Genomic DNA, 19,664 nt, shown 5'->3' on the forward strand with positions numbered 1-19,664 from the left:
CTAGGTATGTGTTTAATTACGGGGGTGGTGGTGAATTCAAGCAACACTTACATTGCATCAGATTTCTAATGTGCAGTGATCAAATTGAGTGGAGCAGTAAATAAAGTACAAGAAAACATAGGAGCTAACTTGATGAGAAAGAATGTCATGTTTAAACATAGAGATAAGCAGATGCGAGTAAACATTTTAAAAAGTCAAACAACTATTATGTTTTTAATCTCAACATTCACTGCAGTACCACTAACGCATTTACAAACAGCATATAATTATATCACATATAGTTTTAAAATCCAGAGATTTATGACATATGACCTCTTTAAATATTGAATTGTACCAATGGGTTCTCCTCACTTTAATCTCCCATTTTTTCAAATCATATGTACTACAAATGCTCTCGACAATTCTACTTACAATTAAAAACATTGAATGTTTCATGTTTGGGGCTAGTATTAGTAAAAAGTAAACATTTTTCATTCTGCTTAAATTATATTCCTATTCCATCCTTGGGCAGGGATCCTAAGTTTTAAACCCAATAATGATGGTTTAGTAATATATTTCCAACCTGAATCTAAATTTGAGAGAAACAAATGATAGAGTTTGTAAGATAAAAGTAGCTCAGGCATGTAACTGCGGTTCCTTTTGCAGATGGTGCATACTGCATATATTCACAAAGTGCTGGAGTGACTCAGCAGGTCGGGCAGCATCTTGGGAGAGAAGAAATGGGTGACGTTTCGGGTCAAGACCCTTCTTCTTGTGCATACTGCATACACAGATTATTAGCGGTTGTGGGTATGAATGTTATTGGTGGATGATGGGGGACCAATGGTGAAATTTGCAACAGCTAAAAACGTTATGTATTTCTTTAATTACAAATGTTAGCAGAAATAATATACTTAAGTGTCAAAAGCCTTACAAATTTAATTGCACTTTTTGATGTTTTCACAAATTATATTGAGGTTTTAGAAGAGGTGACAAAGAAGATTAGCAAGGGCAGGGTGGTAGCTGTTGTTGACATTGACTATAGCAAAGGCTTTGACAAGGTCCTGCAAGGCAGGTTAGTCTTGAAAGTTAGATAACATGGGATCCTGAGTAACCTAGTCAATTGGATACAAAATTGGCTTAGTGAAAGGAAACAGGGCAATAGTGGTGAGGGATGTTATTCAGATTGGTGGTCAAGGACCAGTGGTGTGCAGGGATCTGTGCTGGGTCCACTGTTGTTTGTCACCTATATTGATTTGGATAATAATGCTGTTGACATGGTTAGATATGGCAAATGGAACTAGCTTTGATAGACATCTTGGTCGGCAGGGACGAGTTGAGCCAAATAACTTGTTTTCATGCTGTGTAACACTGTGATTAATTTGGTATTTGGTGTAATACATACTCAAAAAATACTGCACTGTTGGTTGCATCACCTTTTAGATAAAACTTGAAGCCGAGGCATTTATTTGCCTTCCCTGTTACATGCAAATAACCACAACACTATTTACGGAAAAACTGGGAAATTTGTACAAAGTTTTGGTGTACAGTATATCTTTCCTGCTGCAAACCTCAATTTAAAAAAAAACAAATTATCAGGTTGTTACCTTATTGTTGTGCCTAAACTGACTGCAATTTTACTTCTAAGCATTTCATTGGCCATGATGCATTTTGAAATACCTTGAGATTGTGCCTGGTTCTATACAAATCCTAGTACATATTTACTTTCAGAAATTGAATTATTTGGTGAGGTCCAATTTCTAAAAACATTATTTGTTATGTTGGACAAATAATTCATTTATTTCTATATACATGTTTCTGTTGACAAAGGACAACTGTACAATGCAATGGGAGTGATTACTAAGTAATATATTTTAAAATATTGCCGAGTATCCAAGCCCTATAAACCCATGGTTTAAAATGGAAAGCAAAGAGATTAAAACATGTACGTCATTCTTAAATTGAAATCCTTTGACTTTCTGTCTAACCTGCAGTTTAATCTGATTTATATTAAATCTTTGCTGATTAATTCTGCTTCTCTTTGAGATTGTAATATTTTTAGCAACTATAATTTGCCTTCGTCTTTATTTTTCATAAATTTCTTTCATGTAGCCAGGAATAAATAGAAAAGATATATATGAATTTTGGCTCTGCCAGCAGTGATTGTATTTAAAATGGAAGTCCTTATCTATCTTGGACTAATTAATTCCGTTTGCATTTTGCCGATAAACAGGCTGATCATAAAATTGCACTCATTTATAATGTGAATCTGAGATTAAAATGATTTTTGAGGCTTTTAGCAAAGAAACCAAAGATTCAATGATCATACTTCACACAATTAATTGATCACCAACACCACACATTCCAAGTCAGCTGTAATGTGTAAAACCTAACCACTGAGTCACGATCATGACTGTTATCTAATTGTAAAATATCAATAGTTGTAAGATTAATAAACTGAAAAATTATGATTGCTTCATATTTTTAAAGTAGCATTACTGACTGATTAATTGCAAGTACAAGACAAGAGTGTATATTGTGATATTATCTTTCATAAAGCATTTATTTGAAAACATCATACAGGCATTACATTGCCACAGCCAGTCCATAAAGAGCATGCAGATATCAAAAAGATAAAGGGCTTCTTTCAGTTGAACTGTGCAGTTTTTGGTTTGTTTTCTTGTAATGGTGCTAAGTTTAACTGTCTCATGTTATTTTCTTTGCTTATTTAACAGTGGATTTCTACCCATGGGGTACAGTCCATACTTACTGTAATCTAAATATGAAGACTACTATTGTTAAAGCAACACAAAGGTACTACACAAGTTGTCAAAAATGTTAACAGCACAAGTTAGCAAATTCTAAACTATACAATAACCCATTCTAGAATTACACAGGTTCAGAGGTCATATAATGGTGCTTTGAATAGAAAGATAACATCACCCTATAAATGACTTCAAGATGGCCTTAGTATGGATTCGTTCATGTGCAAAAAAGATGGGAATGACTGGAAATGAGAAAAAATACAGTGCATATTTAAACTCAGTTAAAATCCCCTTTATTCCCATACAGTGGTAGTGATATATAGACTATATTATAAAAATGCTTTAGATGGCACATTTTAAACCATCAGTTGATTGCAATTCACTTAAAAACTCTTAGTCAGTGAACTGACACATTAATCCCAATTGTTGCAAATAACATTTCACTAAACTCTACGATTAGTAAAAAGAATTCTAGAAATTTGGCTTCAAAAAATAAATATTAAAATGTAATAAACAAAAATTGGGGAAATGAGGTGATGTAAACAAAAAACAAAAATCTGGAATGCAGAATAAAACCCATTGAAATGCCAGGGTGCATTCTTTGTGTCTCTTCAGGGAACTCTGACATGAGCCTCCTCCTCAATCTCCTGCCCCAGGCTGGAATAAGTGACTGATGGCTCCAGCTGCCCCGTTGATGGTATCTCCACTGCAGGACCTGCTGGGTTGCGGAACTGCTTGTATACTCGTGGATCTTGGGCCACATACGTGGAAGTTGAAGAGTACAAGATTAATCCAAGAACGATTGTGAAAAAAGACAGAAGGTAAAGTCCTGAAAACTACAGAAGAAAGAAAAAAAAAACCACGAGATTATTATATAAAAAAATACAAGGGTGCATTTAGAATAACCATTCAGAACATAACATGAACTTTGCAGAAAAGGACACAAAGTGCTAGAGTAACTCAGCAGGTCGGGCAGCATCCCTGGAGAGCTTGGATAGGTGACATTTCAGGTTGAGTCCCCAGAAGGGTCTCAATCCATGTTCTCCAGGGATGCTGCCTGACCTGCTGAGCTACTCCAGCACTTAATGTCCTTTTGTGTATGAACCAGTATCGGCAGTTCATTGTTTCCATGCAAAGTTTGCAGATACTCATTTTGCAACATCCTCATCAAGAAGATTCACAATGAATCCCACACTTCCACACAGATTGCATTGTTTATTTCCTGATAATCTTTCATTTATATTCTGTAAAACAAATGATGATGGAATTTTGTTTGTAGCTCCACAGCCATGTTGTACCAGTGAATTTGTCGGCTTGATTTCGAGTCATTTTGAAATCAACTGAATTTGAAAATAACCTTTGCTTTCTTTTAAAGTATTTTTTCAAGAAGATTATCAAATAATGGCAGCTTCCCTCAGTATTATTCTTTGTTTTGTCCCCAACTCAATGTTATAAATGACCAATAATCTTCCAAATTTACATAGTTCTCTGTGTGTATTGCTTTTTATCTGATACCATGCATGGTTTTCACAACAAAGTTATACAAACAAATTTCACAGATTAAAATTGCAAATGTTCAAACATATGACCAACACAGTTTGTGATGTTCTGTTCATTCACATGGGTGGTATATCTATCCAATAAACTACCAAAGGAGCCTAACAGAAAATACTTTGGACTAATAGCCTTCGGTATAGCAACATAATTATCAAAATATTAATAACAATTCAGTGATAAGATATTTGCATTTTTTGCATTCAGGATGAATTGTGAGAAAATGATGAATTGCACTGCTGCGCGATCCAGTTTTGAACACTTTAAAGACCATAGATTTTTGGTTAACTTTCAAGAACAAATAAAATGCATCAAATAGCGCTTTATAATCGCATAATAGAAGGGCTTTGTTCAAATGTTTTGCTTCATATCCTGCAACTGTGCAAGCTCTCCACTCTCACAGTGGAAATTTCACTGATAATGCATCCGGATAATTGAAACTGAACCACTCTGTAGTTCATCTCAATCAACCACATGCCTCATTATACCTTCAGTTATTCTTTGTACCAAATTCAAATAAATTGAAGAATATATAGAATGCAAAATGCTGCCCTCGGGTAATTTAGAACTGCGAGCTGCTTAATCAATCATTACACTTTTGTTTTAATTCACTGTTTTTTCACACTTTTCCCACAAGATCTCTTCTCAAAAGGGTCTTCTTCTAATTAATCCCTGCACATCGCTTTGGCGTCTGGTTTTTGCTTGTTAAGTATCCCAAGGGTAATTCATTATTTTGCAGAAGTGCCTATTCACTATGTAGGTTTTGAGAAATCGGAAAGTTATTTGCCAATGGAGGGAAAACTCACAATTTAATTTGACTTAACGGGTTAAACAGTCGGAGTAATAGGCACCAGTTATTCCCATTGATCCACTTCCTACTCATTACATCCACACAATAACCTGCTCTTTATACAGGTGGATGGTTAGAGCAACCGCGGATGTTATGAGGATCAATTTTGCAGCTTCAGACTGACACTTGAACTGGGAACCACGCTGACTATAAACCAGGCAAAATCAATGGGAGTTGATGCAGGCCAGTCCTAAGATCATAAGGTACTTTTGCTTATCAGGATCGCAGACATCACCCCTACCCCTGGCCTGACTGCAGCAACTGTTTCCAACAATCATTATTGGTGGATAGGTAGACATAAAATGCTGGAGTAATTCAGCTCGACAGGCAGCATCTCTGGAGAGAAGGAATGGGTGACGTTTCGGGTTGAGACCCTTCTTCAGACCATTAACTTAGTGGATAGGTATTCATCTTCCCCTCACTCAAAGTCATGCCCCCCCCCCCCCCCAAAATGCAGATGCAGACAGAAGCCATGTTTCCTCCACCTACCCCCCCACCCCCACTTTCCTCCACTATTCTGTGTCAGGCACCTCCTACTCCAACTGCCAACTAGTTCCCCAGTCTCAAGGCAATGACAGACTTCATTTCACCTCCCGCACCTGGAAGATCTTGCTTCCAAGTCCCAAACCTCACGCTGCCAGTCATTGCCCACACCTCCAACTCTCTGCCATCTGCTTTTGCTTTCACCCTTTGGCCAGTGGCTGTTGACAACGGTAAGGGCCTTGATAGCCAAAAGCTGAAAATGCATTGGTTCATTCCTAGGTCTAACAGATTTCAGTTTAACCGCTTGAATTTCATCATCAGAACCTGTATGTGGGGGAGGAGAGCAAAAAAAATCCACTTCTATCTCTTGAAGTTTTGTGGCCTACACGCTGGAAAATACACCTTTCTGGAGGTTGCATGGGGAGCACAAACATTAATGGGGAAGCCGGATGTTACACAGGCTGCTATTTTCAACAGGAAGGTGCCGGTGCAAGGGATGCAGAGATCTTGGCTGAAAGTGTAGGAAAATAAGTCTTCAGTCTGTTCTTCAGTCTGAAGAAGGGTCTCGACCCGAAACGTCACCCACTCCTTCTGTCCTGAGATGCTGCCTGACCTGCTGAGTTACTCCAGCATTTTGTGATACCTTGGCTGAAAGTGTGCTCCCTAATGGTGAAAGACTGGATTATTGTGCCATGAGGCAAGTTACATGTTCCATATTTCACCATAATAATATATCTTTATTGCCATTGTACAAGAACAACGAGATTAAGATTGCAACCTCCGTATCGATGCTATAAAAATAAATAAGGTTTAAATTTTTTTTTTTAATATCATTTTTTTTTAAAGGTAAAAGTACAAATAGATCCATGTACACTGTTAAAAATTACAGCAGCTGTCACTGTGTTGTGATAAAGGTAGTTGTGCCAGATGATAATGGGGGCAAAGACAGATTATAGGGGACTGATTCAGTGCAGTTGTAGCTCTAAGGAAAAAGCTATTTCTCGGTCTGGAGGTGCGGGCGTAGAAGGCCTTATGATGTCTGCCAGATGGAAGGAGTTCAAACAGACGGTGGCATGGGTGTGTGGAGTCCTTACAGATGCTGATGGCTTTTCTGAGGCAGCATGCGTTGTAGGTGTCCTCCAGGGCTGGGAGCTGTATCCCAATGATCTTCTGTGCCCTGGAGACGACCTGCTGAAGAACTCTCCTATCCGCTGCTGTGCAGCTGAGATACCACACAGGGATGCAGTATGTGAGGATGCTCTCTGTGGTGCAGTGGTTGAAAGTCACCAGCATCTGTTGGGGCAGACCAGCTTTTTTCAGCATCCTCAGGAAAAACAGCCATTGCTGTGCTTTCTTGACCAGTGCAGTGGTGTTACTGGACCACGTGAGGTCCTCTGAAATGTGTGTGCCCAGAAACCTGAATCTGGACATTCTCTCCACTCTGTCCCCATTGATGAAGACTGGAGCGTACTCCTCATCCTGTGACCTTCTAAAGTTGATGATTAGCTCCTTGGTCTTAGCTGCATTTAGAGACAGGTTGTTCTCTGAGCACCAGCTTGCCAGGTTCTGCATCTCTGCTCTGTAACACTTAAAAACTGTGTTTTGATACCCTTTGATACCATGATGGAGGTGGTGATTTGAATCATCAATTCTGGGTATTTTTTAAGGTGGAGATTGACAGATTCATGAGTAGTAAGGGTGTCAGGGGTTATGGGGAGAAGGCAGGAGAATGGCGATGAGAGGGAAAGATAGATCATCCATGATTGATGGCGGAGTTGACTCAATGGGCCAAAGGGCCTAATTCTGCTCCTATGACTAATGAGCATGAACTTCTATGCCGACTCATGGAGGAATCCAAATTGCCTCATTAATTTTCCCTTTGACCTATTCTCTCCATATTTTTTGTCAACTCACCAAGCAATTACACTCAGGCAATTTTGAATTAGGCAATTAAATTACCAAACAATGTAGCTTTGTGATATGGGAGGAAACTGGACCACTCAGAGATAACACATGCACTCACAGGGAATGCATGCAAACTTCACACAGACAGCCCCAGAGACCAGGATTGAACCTGGGTCACCAGAACTATAAGGCAGCAGTTCTGCTAGCTATCAGTTTTAGTCTTGGACCCACTGTTATGTTAAGTAGTGCCCAAGGACAAAGCATTGGAAACCATGGTATTTTCGCAGACACACAAGCCTCACAGTTCACCCAATGAATGCTTGGAACTTAAGAGGAAATCATGTTAAAGATTCATGGCGATGAAGAGAATGTACATGCACAAACAAACACTGATAGATGAGATCTCGTGAGAAAAGGGTATCAAAACACAGTTTTTAAGCAAAGCGTTACATTCATCAAAGTGGTAAAAGTTAGTCAATTAAATTCTAAATTGACAAAAATTGAGCAGATTTGCAAATTTGAAACTAAGAATCAGATCTCAAGTACATTGTCTCATTGAGGATCTGCCTCCACATTGCAAACTTTGCTGTCTGTTCAGACTGTGCAAAGCTCAATTTGTTTGTGATTTAGTTGACAGAAAAATTCAATCAAAGTTATTAAAGAGACAAAATCTGACCAGACACAAGAGATTGCAGATGTTGGGATATGGAGCAGAGAAAAAAAAATCTGCTGAGAAAGTCAGTGGGTCGTGCAGCATCTGTGGAGGCAAAGTCAGGTCAAGTCCCAACAAAATCTGGTAAAATTAGTGGTGCAGAATTATATTGTCTCTGGATATAGCATTCAAAAACACTAAAGTGAGACAAGGTTCAGATATTGCAGCATCAGCGATGGCTACAGTTAGAAAGCAGATTCTAAAGCATGTGTATGAATCTGGAGCAACTTGCTGTTACGTATACAGTGGAAGCCATTCACCTGACACAGGGCAATTTAAAACACAAAATTTTTAATGCTCAGAGAACATATCCTTGGTATGCAAATTTAAAGCAGAGGTAGAGAACCAAATTTAAAGCAGAGATAGAGGAAAATGTTTTCTTCACAGAGGGAAGGTTTTCACAGCAAAAAGTCACAGTGGGAATATCTCCACAGGGTTGGAACCACAATGAACAAAGGAGAATGATACTTAGAGTTTCATTTCACTAGCAGGTAATGGTATAAATACTATGACTTCAAGATTTAGGATCAGGTCATCAATAGGATTATTGAAATGACAGTGGATGGATTAAGTATGCGCCAAGATACACATCCAAGTACCACTGAAGTATCAGTGAACTGGAAACATGTTCAGGTGAAGTATTTTAAGATTTCGATTTGTACCAACATCTGCAATTATTTTCTTACCTATTTAAGATTGAAGGTCAATACAAATGCTTAAGACAATAGACAATAGGTGCAGGAGTAGGCCATTCGGCCCTTCGAGCCAGCACCGCCATTCAATGTGATCATGGCTGATCATTCTCAATCAGTACCCCGTTCCTGCTTTCTCCCCATACCCCCTGACTCCGCTATCCTTAAGAGCTCTATCTAGCTCTCTCTTGAATGTATTCAGAGAATTGGCCTCCACTGCCCTCTGAGGCAGAGAATTCACAACTCTCTGACTGAAAAAGTTGTAGCAGTCAGTGGACTGAGGTCAGAGTGGGCATGGGGTAGAAAGGAAAATAAAACAGGCATTTGGCAGATCAGGCTTAATCCCCCTGACTGATCCAGAGCTTCCAGTGACCTGTCATTTCATTTCACCATTCTACTCCTGCTTGATCTGTCTGCCTGTGGCTTCCTAAAGTGTTTCAATAGGCACAACCTAAAGCTCAAGGAACAGTACCTCATCCTACCTTTGTGCATGCTGTAGCCCTTGGGACTCAACACGGAATTCAACAATTTCAGATAGCCAACCCTTCCTGTTTGGTTCAGACTGACCAGTTCTGATACCAGTTCAACTAGCTGTAATATTAACTCAGGCTTTTCTCCTCCTATATATGGTACCAGTCCTGCTGCCACACATCTCCAGCATTTACCCTCACTTCAGATTTCCAGCAAATCTGCGTCTGCGTCTCACAGTTATAGGTAGAATTTTCCTTTCTGCGCCTTCATTGATTTCCCTCCAGTCACACCTCCTCCAAATAGATCACTCGTGATCGGCAAAAATATCACGCCTTTTCAGCAAAGGAAGCAACAATATTTGTGTTACCACAGTCTCCACCCTATCACAGACATCTCATTTGTTTTCTCCAGCTCGTTGCAACTTGAAATACTGTTGCGCTTTCACCTTTTCAATTCTTATGAATGGCCATTGATCTGAAATGGGCTTCTGATCTGATTGGACTTTACCTTGCACTAAATGTTATTCCCTTATCATATATCTATACACTGTAAACAGCTCGATTGTGATCATGTATTGCCTCTCCACTGACTAGATAGCACGCAAAAGCTTTTCACTGTACCTGTACACGTGACAATAAACTAAACTGAAACACAAACTCTATTTCTCTCTTTACAGATGCTGTCTGATTTGTTGACTATTTGCAAATCAGTAAAGAGAAAAATTATTTTAGATTTTCATACATTTTACTACTCATTTTTAAATGAACACTTTATGGAGCCAAATCATGAACACACAGAGTTAATGTTTTGATTAGCGGTCCCTTCAGGGCGGCATGGTGCTGCAGCGATAGAGTTGCTGTCTCACAGCGCCAGAGACCCAGATTTGATCCTGACTGTGGGTGCTGTCTGTAGGGAGTTTGTACATTCTTCCTGTGACCTGCGTGGGTTTTCTCCAGGCACTCCAGTTTCCTCCCACAATCCAAGAACGTACAGGTTTGTATGTTAATTGGCTTTGGTAAATTGTAAATTGTCCCTAGTGTGTAGGACAATGCTAGTGTATGGGGTGACCTTTGGTCGGCCTGGACTTGTTTCTGCGCTGTATCTCTAAAGTAAAGTAAATCAAAATTGTTCTGACAAGAGGTTTTCGATTCAAAGCATTAACTGTTTCTCTTCCCACAGGCGCCACCTGATCTGCTGAGTGTTTCTAGTATTTTAGATTCTGCAGTTTTTTTTTCTTATTTTGATTTGGTGATAAACACACTTATTTCACTTCATCAACTTGCATTGAAAAGGTGTGGCGCGAGAACAGCCAGAATTGTTAAAGCAGCACTGAAGCAACAAACATTACAAGAGCATTGACATTTTAAATTGTGAGATTGCCAGCAAAATTCTTGCCAAACTACAGAAAAATACCCAATTCGACCCGCTGTGTTACTAACATGTAGAAGATCCAGAACAGGATTTGTTTAGTTTAGCCAAATCTTAAGGTGAGAGTGAAAAGAAGCAGCTGAGACAAAAGTGAAATTATTCAACTCAGGATGAGACTCAATTTAAACAACATAGAAGAGATTTTGCGTTAACACCAACCAGCAAACCGCACATTAGGGAAAAAGGATGTTGGAGTCATAACTGAAGCATGTGCCACATTGAGACATCTTGTGAAAATGGGAGATAAAATTAGAACCGTACACATATATCACCTGATTCTTGCAAAAATACACTTGAGAATATTGAAATGTTATGTGACCATGAGTGTGTTTCAGAAGTTGATATGGCGGAACTGTGGAAGGAATGACATAAGATTTTGCTGCACTGATTTAAGAGTTATAGTTTCCTTAAGTCAAGTGGATACAGCCCTTGAGAAGATCAGACTATGAAAATCTTTTAATAGCTTACTGCTGTAAATACTGTTCACATATAAGTACTTCCTCTTAATAAAAAGGTTAAGCAGTGTAGTAGAGTAAACCCTCGTTATTACAGACCTCTATATGATGGCTATAGAGGACTGAGACATCTCTTAATGGCGGTGGTTGGTGGGCGGCGCTCAGCACAGCTTTGGGTAGCATAAAGGAGGTGGCAGGGAGAGAACGAGCAGTAAAACACTCTTAAAGTGCGTTGCATTGGGCACGGGTTTGCAGGGGCTGCCACTAAGTGAGGTCCCGAGGTGTTGGATGCAGACACCACGCGCACCACTGCACTTGCTTCACCCATGCAACACTGCCTGTCACATGGTAACGGCGTGAGGCTCCCATTGCACGTGGGAGCAGAGAGACCAAGCAGCATGAAGGTGGCATGAGTACCACGCCCATCCCTGCGTGTGGGGCCTGCGGCTCTCCAGGCTGTGTTTTTCTGCTGGTCTAAACCCTCCCATCGGCGCCGCATTTCTTCCCACCCGGCCTTAGATTAAACTGGTTGTTATTTATCCCCCTCACTCGGTTATAGAGGACAATAACGGCTACAGTCCCCCCCACTGTGATCCACTATATTAACTGTATATATAAATGTGAGATGTACTACACATGCACAGTACAATGAGAGTGTTGAATAAACTTGTTGCATTTTTCCTGGAGGTCTTGATCTAATTTTTCTCTGGAAATATAATAAAGAACATTGAACAATATAACACAGCAACAGTCCTTTTAGTGCAGCATGCCTGGTCAACCACGATGCGGATTTGAACTAATCTCGCCAGTCTGTTTCTGGTCCCTCCATTCGCTGCTTGTTTGTGTGTCTGTCTAAATGTCTTCAATGCTGCTATCGTATCTGCTGCCTTTACTTCCCTGGCAGCATGTTCTGCCCACCTACCACTCTGCGCAAAAAATTTGCCTCGTAAATCTCCTTTAAACTGTTCCCCTCTCACCTTAAAACTATGCCCTCTTTTATTTAACATTTCCACACACATTATTCCAAATGTAAACTAACTGAAGGTTTACACAGCTGCAGTGCAGCTTCCTGGCTTTTATACTCATCACCCTAACTGATGAAGGCAAGTATTCTGTTCACCTTCTTTAACCAAGCCAAGTCCAGCGCATACAAGATATTTTACATCACCCAGAATAGAAGGGGCACGTATATCTTATGGTAACAGGTAAATGTCATTGTTGCATTTGACATCATGGCATCATTTAATTGAGTTTAATTTAGAGAAACAGCGTGGAAACAGGCCCTTTGGGCCACCGAGTCCACACGGACCAGCACATTAACTCGGCCCTACACACGCTAGGGACAATTTTACATTTATACCAAGCCAATTAACTTGCAAATCTGTACATCTTTGGAGTGTGGGAGGAAACCGAAGATCTCAGAGAAAACTCACGCAGGTCACGGGGAGAACGTACAAACTCTGTACAGGAAAGCATCCGTTAGTTAGGATCGAACCCGGATATCTGGCGCTATAAGTCATTAGCTCTACCACTGCGCCATCATGCTGCCCTTCAGGTTTATATGGTGTGTACATGTTGTAAAGCACCCATGGAACAAGCTGCCGAAGGTGGTATCTGAGGCAAGTACAATAACAGGATTTAAGACACTTGGACAGGTACCTGGATAGGAAAGCATTAGAGGTATTCAAGGAAAATGGGACTACCTTCGATGAAGCATATTGGTCGGCATGGGAGAGTTGGGCCGAAGGGTTTGTTTCCATGCTGTATGACTCTATTCCACCGGGTGGTGCCGTCAGCGATGACAGTCTCTGTCTTTTCGTCTTTTTTGTAATTTTTAGTGTGTTTTAAAAGTGTGTGTTAGAAACATAGAAACATAGAAAATAGGTGCAGGAGTAGGCCATTCGGCCCTTCGAGTCTGCACCGCCATTCAATATGATCATGGCTGATCATTCAGCTCAGTAGCCTGTACCTGCCTTCTCTCCATACCCCCTGATCCCTTTAGCAAAAAGGGCCAAATCTAACTCCTTCTTAAATATAGCCAATGAACTGGCCTCAACTACCTTCTGTGGCAGAGAATTCCACAGACTCACCACTCTCTGTGTGAAGAAATGTTTTCTCATCTCGGTCCTAAAAGGATAACCCCTTATCCTTAAGCTGTGACCCCTGGTTCTGGACTCCCCCAACATCGGGAACAATTTTCTCGCATCTAGCCTCTCCAACCCCTTAAGAATTTTATATGTTTCTATAAGATCCCCCCTCAGTCTTCTAAATTCCAGCGAGTACAAGCCCAGTCTATCTAGTCTTTCCTCATATGTAAGTCCCGCCATCCCAGGGATCAATCTGGTGAACCTTCTCTGTACTCCCTCTTAATGTTCTGTGGTTTGTTTTATGTGGGGGGTGTGGAGGGAGTCGGGGGAAACTTTATTTCAATTTCTTACCTTGCCAGAGATGCGATTGTTTTCCGGATGGTATTTCTGGTCGCTCTACGGCCTAACATCATGGAGCTGGCGGCCTTGCTCAAGACTGACTTTGAGCCCCACCGCGGGGCCCTGGACTTACCATCGGAGCCTACGATCCCTTGCCTAGGATCGACGCACCAACCACGGCCTGCGGATTTCTCCATCGAGGAGCTCGCATCTCGGGTAGAGACTGATGTCGGGAAGCTCCAAAGTCGCAGAAGGTTCGACTAGCCCCGACCCGGGGTCCGATCGCCCGGCGCGGGGGAGCTGAGATCCCCCCGATGCGGGAGCTGGATCACCCCAACGTGGAGGGCCCGACCACGGGAGCCAAGATCGTCTCGTCAACGGAAGGCTCAAGGCCCCCGACCGCGGGGGATCAAAGGGAAGAGATTGAACTTTTTTTTCGCCTTCCATCATGGAATGTGGAGGAGTAACTGTGGTGGATGTTTATGTTAAAATGTATATTGTGTGCCTTGTTGCTTTTCATTGGTATGACTGTAAAGCAAATAAATTCCTCGTATGTTGCAAAACATACTTGGCTAATAAAGTATGATTATGATGATTCCTGTTCTCTCCCACTGTTGCTCAATAGTCGATATAAGCTTCAATAGAGTTGAATATAAAGCTCCCTTGAAACACAAACTCATGATGAAGATGAAGTCGTCAATGACAAACAATGCTTATCAAGCTTAGAGAGAAAGCAGGCTTTGATAAATCTCTGATGAAGCTCCCAAGAATCAGTGATTGAAGACCTCAAACACAAAATAATGAGAAAAAGTACTGGAATAACTGAGCAGGTCAGGCTGCATCTCTGGCAAAGATGGATAGGTGACGATTCGGGTCGAGACCCTTCTTCTGACAGGGTCTGCTGCTTGAGTCTGAAACTTCTCGAGTCTGAAGGGTCTGGACCTGAAATATCACCTATCCATGTTTTCCAGAGATGCTGCCTGACCTGCTGAGTTTCTCCACTTTGCGTTATATGTTCTTTTATGCATTAACCAGCATCTGCAGTTCTTTGTTTCGACAAAATAATGAGAACTCTGTATTCATGGAAGAGAAACAGCTGGAACCACAAAATCTTTGACAACCATCGGTGTCTAAGTGTTGACACGAGTCCAGCTCTGACATGTTGACATGTTGCTCTGGCAACAGCAATGGTAGTGAGAGACAGAGCAACACCATTAATCAGTGAAAGCAGAAGAAGTGAGCGTTTTGCAGAAAAGTCTTGATCACAGTACCATCACCGTGCAGGATGGGGGAGTCTCAGAAAATGGCTGCTCAATCACAGACACAATTTATAAGCAGCATTGAGGGTATGAATCATTACCAATGTATGTGGAAAGAATGAATATATTCTTCAGTGCAGGCTTGTTTGCAGGCTCAGAACATTATCATGAGAGAGCTTAAGCTCATTATTCCATTGACAGTGTTGAATTTGAAGCCAATTACGCAGTTACTAATCTCACAGGCTCACAGAAAGCTGAAGCTGCATCTGCAGCAAAGGAATTGGAGGATTATTTCAGTCCTCTTTCCTCACTTGTAACTCAGTAGAGAGTTACAAGTTAAGCGCAAGATATCAAACAGCAGGAGAGACAGTCTGTGGTTATATTCCTGCACTAAAGGATGGATCCAGACATTGCAAACCTGGCAAATTCCTAAGCCTTAGCTTACAGGACAGATTTGTGTGCAACTTAAATAACTAGCAGATATATTCCAAATTCTGAAGCAAACAGAATCTTATGTGTAACCAGGCTTGCAAATTGCACTCTCAATGGAAAAGGTGTCAAAATATGCTGAGGAAATTCATCTCTCATAAGGTGCAAAAGATATATCAGTCAGACTCTAATAATCCACTGTACAACACAATGTGCTAGAGGACATGGATAGGCAACATTTCAGGTCAGGCCGACCCGAAATGTCACCTATCCATGTCTTTCAGAGATGTTGCCTGACCCGCCGGGTTACTCCAGTACTTTGGTTTCACTCAACATTCCAGCATCTGTTCCTTGAGTCCCCGACAATCGGCTCTCTGATTTTTGGAAACCCCAAAGAATTCAGCAGGCCCTGTTTCCCAAGCCCTTTTGAAAAGTACTGGGCCTCTATTTCCTGCGTTCTGTCAAACACACCAGGATCTCTTTTGCGTTTTCTTAAACACACAGGCGGGGGGGAGGGGGGTGGGGTGCATTTCTGGAGCCCCATATCCCACGCTCCTTTCAAAATCACTGAGGCCCCATTTCCTACACTTCCTTTAAACTCACCGGGACCACATTTCGCACACGGGCTTTATATTTAAAAGTAATATAAATTACGAGACAATCAAGTAGTTTCACACAATATTCACTTGTCCCTAATTCAGTAAAAGCAAATGGCATTGCATATGGAGTGGTTTGAATGGATTTATTCAAGTCTGATTTGACTGGAATTTATATGGACATTCATGCAATAAGAAACTTTGATGAGTTCAGCCATTTCAATTTCTGTAAACTTTTCATGCTCATCCTATAGAAATTGTAATGAAAGAGTTCTGATATTTTAACAATTATGTGCCAAGTAGCACACAAACCCTCGCATCCCAATATGGAAATCTCTGAATTTAGCACTCAGCTTTAAGTCTAAGGGTACATAATGCCCAAATCAGCTGAATAAAAGTTTACACAGTTGACTTTGAATTAAATTCATCTTACCAGCACTTAATGCGGATACCCATAACCACCGAGTATAAAATATAATCTTTCCTTGATAAATTATTAAAGTGGTTAAAAAGCAACATCATGCGCTAATCCATTGATTACATCACAACAGCTTGAGTAAGTGAGCAAGTAAAAGGCACACTGAGTATTTAGCAGTTTGATCAGCATCAATTAACGGATGAGACTACACAACAAAAATAATACAGGCTGGAAATACAAATCAATTTTGACACTTAAATTCAGCTCTAGTATAAACACTATTAAGTTAAGTTCAGTGTCTGAGTCTATTGTAAATTGTCGATTTATTTATATGGGCACTCATTGGTTAAATGACAAGAACTTAGTTTTGGGGAGCAGTCTACCGGATAGATGAATGCCTAGGTTCTAGCAATTGACAATGTTCTAGAGTTCATAGAAATGTTTTCCCTTATTTATAAAAGCAATCTAATTTTTATTAGAAAATTGCATTTTCAACGTTAACTTCCAAAGTGTTGAATTGATGAGCCCGTTGATTGTGAGTATACGTGTTTTGATTTAGTTAAACTTAGAAATGCAGGAGGGAAAATAGGAGGGCTCTTCGGCCCTCCAGGTCCACAAACATCGATCATCCATTCACACGTTCTACATTATCCCACTTCGTCATCCACTCCCTACACATTTGGGACAATTTTATAGGGGGCAATTAGCTTACAAACCCGCACGTCTTTGGGATGTGGGAAGAAACCAGAGCACCCAGAGGAAGCCCACGTGGTTACCGGGTGAACACGCAAATGCCACAGACAACACCCAGGGTCAGGATTGAACCCGGGTCACTGGTGCTGTGAGACAAATGCTCTACCTGCTGTGCCACCCTTAGCTGATCATTCTATAGGCAGATTGCAGGCATAATTCTTTGGTTAGATGACAATCTGATGTATGTCAGATGGGTGGTCATCAATTAGAATAATAGTGCAACATGGTTTTGATATTTTAATCAATTGTTTTCATAGCATCTGGCGTGGTTGAGGTTGCCAGATGTCTCAACAAAAGTTGACTCATTGATGTCGGCTCTCACAGGATGTGACTTTCATGATGTAGGTGTTCACTCACACTTGTTTATTTTAGATACTAATTTCTATTTGCCCTTCACTGAAGCTAATATTAGATTTGATTACCGAAGCATAATAATCACTGACTGGTTTTAAAGAATAAACCCTGACACTGTTGACAAGGTCTAAATGTTCTCAATATTAATTTATGGTACAAAATATTTTTGTTTTGTTTCATCATGTTTATGTAAATAAATAAAACCATAAAACACTGTCTACGAAAGATATGATCATAAAAAGATACAGAATCACATCCACACTAATTCTCAGATATATTTCCTATAACCAGTTGGTCCTGTCTACACCAATTCTCAGATATGCATTGCATTCGGAAAGTATTCAGACCTCCTCACTTTTTCCACATTTTGTTACGTTAGAGCCTTATTTTAAAATGGATTAAATTCTTTTTTTTTAATCATCAATCTACACACCATACCCTAGAATAAAAAAGTGAAAACTGGTGTTTAGAAATGTTTGCAAAGTAATTAAAAAGAAATAACTGAAATATCACATTTACATAAGTATTCAGACCCTTTGCTATGACACTCAAAATTGAGCTTTTGTTCATCCTGTTTCCATTGATTATCCTTGAGATGTTTCTACAACTTGATTGGAGTCCACTAGTGGTAAATTAAATTGATTGGACATGATTTGGAAAGCCACACAGCTGTCTATATAAGGTCCCACAGTTGACAGTGCATGTCAGAGCAAAAACCAAGCTATGAAGATGAAGGAATTGTCCATAAACCTCCGTGACAGGATTGTGTCGAGACACAGATCTGGGGAAGGGTAAAAAACAATTTCTGCAGCATTGCAGGTCCTGAAGAGCACAGTGGTCTCCGTCATTCTTAAATGGAAGAACTTTGGAACCACCAGGACTCTTCATAGAGCTGGCTGCCCGACCAAAATGTGCAATTGGGGGGGAAGGGCCTTGGTCAGGGAGGTGACCAAGAACCCGATGGTCACTCTGACAGAGCTCCAGAGTTCCTCTGTGAAGATGGGAGAACCTTCCAGAGGGACAAGTATATCTGCAGCACTCCACCAATCAGGCCTTTATGGTAGAGTGGCCAGACAGAAACCACTCCTCAGTAAAAGGCACATGACAGCCCGCTTGGAGTTTGCCAAAAGGCACCCAAAGGACTCTCAGACCATGAGAAACAAGATTCTCTGGTCTGATGAAACCAAGATTGAACTCTTTGGCCTGAATGGCAAGTGTCATGTCTGGAGAAAACCAGGCACCACTCATCACCTGGCCAATACCATAGCTATGGTGAAGCATGGTGGTGGCAGCATCATGCTGTGGGGATGTTTGTCAGGGGCAGGAAGACTAGTCAGGATCGAGGGAAAGATGAACGGAGCAAAGTACAGAGAGATCCTTGATGAAAACCTGCTCCAGAGCTTTCTGGATCTCAGTCTGGGGCAAGGTTCACCTTCCAACAGGACAACGTGATAAGTCTGTGAACGTCCTTGAGTGGCCCAGCCAGAGCCCAGACTTGAGCCCGATCGAACATCTTTGGAGGGACCTGAAATTAGGTGTGCGTCGATGCTCCCCATCCAACCTGACAGCGCTTGAGAGGATCTGCAGAGAAGAATGGGAGAAATTACCCAAATACAGGTGTGCCAAGCTTGTAGCGTCATACCCAAGAAGACTTGAGGCTGTAATCGCTGCCAAAGGTGCTTCAACAAAGTACTGAGTAAAGGGTCTGAATACTTATGTAAATGTGATATTTCCGTTTTTTAAAAATTACTTTGCAAAATTTCTAAACACCTGTTTTTGCTTTTTTTAATTATGGGGTATTATGTGAAGATTGATGATTAAAAAAAAAGGAATTTAATCCATTTTAAAATAAGGCTGTAACGTAACCAAATGTGGAAAAGGTGAAGGGGTCTGAATACTTTCTGAATGCACTGTAGTTCCTGAATTATTATCATTCCAATGTATTAACCCCATAGACTGGCGTTTTGTTTTTAATCCACACCTACAAGAATGCTACTAAGGAAAAAATTGCTTTCACCATCGTTGGTGGATTACAGGTTGGCTGTGTAAAACATTATCTCCTTATGATGCCTCTGGTTCTTTGAGGAGTTACCTAAAATCTGGTTACCAACACTGCTGTTGGAAACTATTTATCT

At 40.7% G+C, this 19,664-nt stretch overlaps 1 protein-coding gene across 1 annotated transcript in view; it reads right to left on the reverse strand.

The window, feature by feature from the left end:
* Nucleotides 1-232: 232 nt before the first annotated feature.
* The window catches only part of LOC144591133 (solute carrier family 35 member F1), a gene marked incomplete at its 5' end in the record, with an annotated part of 55,149 nt that continues 35,717 nt past the window's right edge, over nt 233-19,664 (reverse strand). Inside the window, one exon of the mRNA XM_078395437.1 lies at nt 233-3,580. Coding sequence (XP_078251563.1) covers nt 3,356-3,580 — 225 coding nt within the window. The remainder of the gene's footprint in view (nt 3,581-19,664) is intronic.

This window comes from Rhinoraja longicauda, unplaced genomic scaffold (assembly GCF_053455715.1).
Source record: "Rhinoraja longicauda isolate Sanriku21f unplaced genomic scaffold, sRhiLon1.1 Scf000599, whole genome shotgun sequence".
NCBI lineage: Eukaryota > Metazoa > Chordata > Chondrichthyes > Rajiformes > Arhynchobatidae > Rhinoraja > Rhinoraja longicauda.